The sequence below is a fragment of the Phoxinus phoxinus genome (genome assembly GCF_949152265.1).
Source record: "Phoxinus phoxinus genome assembly, chromosome: 22".
NCBI lineage: Eukaryota > Metazoa > Chordata > Actinopteri > Cypriniformes > Leuciscidae > Phoxinus > Phoxinus phoxinus.
In genome coordinates, this window is record NC_136897.1 from 3,284,116 (window position 1) to 3,285,458 (window position 1,343).

Below are 1,343 nucleotides of genomic sequence, written 5' to 3' on the forward strand. Positions count from 1 at the left end.
GGGCCCGCCAAAATGGGCGAGCACAATCTCCCTAATCCCGGGTTTGTTGGTCAATTGATTAACATTCATACAAGAGATGCATGCTATCTCTCCAATTTCCATGCGTCGGACGAACCGCTAGGAATACAAACCTCAAGAAGACACAATGTCTGCTCTTTGTCTTGGAACCCATCGGAACCATGTACTGGATACCCACAATCTTACGTGTCCCTAAACTCCACATACACTCGATCATGCGACATTCCTCGGCAGGAAGAACACAGATGTTGCTATAGTGAGAGTGCGTGCGCCACCAGCGGTGCTGGTGACAATAACAATACCAGTCTTAAACTGGACAACTCATCAGTGTCAGGACTGAAGAATCTGAACGGAATGGACAACGGAGGAAGTTACTCCAAATATGACTACTTAACAACTGCCGAACATTTAACCATAAATCCTCCATCGTGTCGGTCTCTTGAATCCGATTCTGGTTCTTCACTCGTTATGGAGGGGTCCAAGACCCCACCGGGCATCACGAGTCCACTGACATCCCCTGACATCCACACAGCCATAACCGGAGGTGAGTCTTTAGAAAGTGTTGTGATGAGAAGATGACCCAGCAAGTATAGCCAGCATTTCACCATCTCTGTTAACTAGACCCGATATAGTCCTGCTATGAGTAACAAACTTCTAGCCAAAATAACATTGAATGTGGTTACATGTCGTTTCTGCCAAAAAATAACGATATGCGAGATATGATATCATGTAAGCAAAGTCAACAGTGATTACAGGGTGTTTGGTTTCATTTCTTTGCCATGTTATCTAATTGATGATGACAATAGTCTATTTTTGGGCTATGGTTAGACCCCTATTAAATTTTCACTGATAGCCCAAATGTTGTCTTGTTTTAGCCTGGACGTCCGGGCTGTGTTTGGACGGCTAGACGTCTTTTAAACGCAAAATTGCTTGCTGTGGAGGATCTTGAAGAGAAATAATGCATGTTCTCTAAAAGGAATTGGACATTGTGCGCTTTCAAATAAGTGAATTTAGTAGCTTGTGCGTTTTTCTTGCATACATAAACAAAAATCATTGCATAATTTATTTTTTTCTTTTTTTTTTAAGGGGCGCTGTGGTTCTCAATTCACACACACACCCGAAAGAAGCGTAAACCCTATTCAAAGCTTCAGCTGAATGAATTAGAGGGTGAGTTTATCCTCAATGAGTTCATCACTCGACAGCGGAGGAGGGAACTGTCTGACCAGCTCGATCTCACGGACCAACAGGTCAAAATCTGGTTCCAGAACCGTCGCATGAAGAAGAAACGGCTCTCGATGCGGGAACACGCACTGTCTTACTTTTAG

The 1,343-nt window shown here is 43.6% G+C and overlaps 1 protein-coding gene across 1 annotated transcript; it reads left to right on the forward strand.

The window, feature by feature from the left end:
• hoxc12b (homeobox C12b) lies at nt 1-1,343 on the forward strand (the record flags this gene model as incomplete). The annotated part of the gene is made up of 2 exons (XM_079597352.1): nt 1-562; nt 1,105-1,343. The coding sequence occupies exons 1-2, from the start codon at nt 13-15 to the stop codon at nt 1,341-1,343; spliced, it is 789 nt and encodes a 262-aa protein (XP_079453478.1). The 5' UTR covers nt 1-12.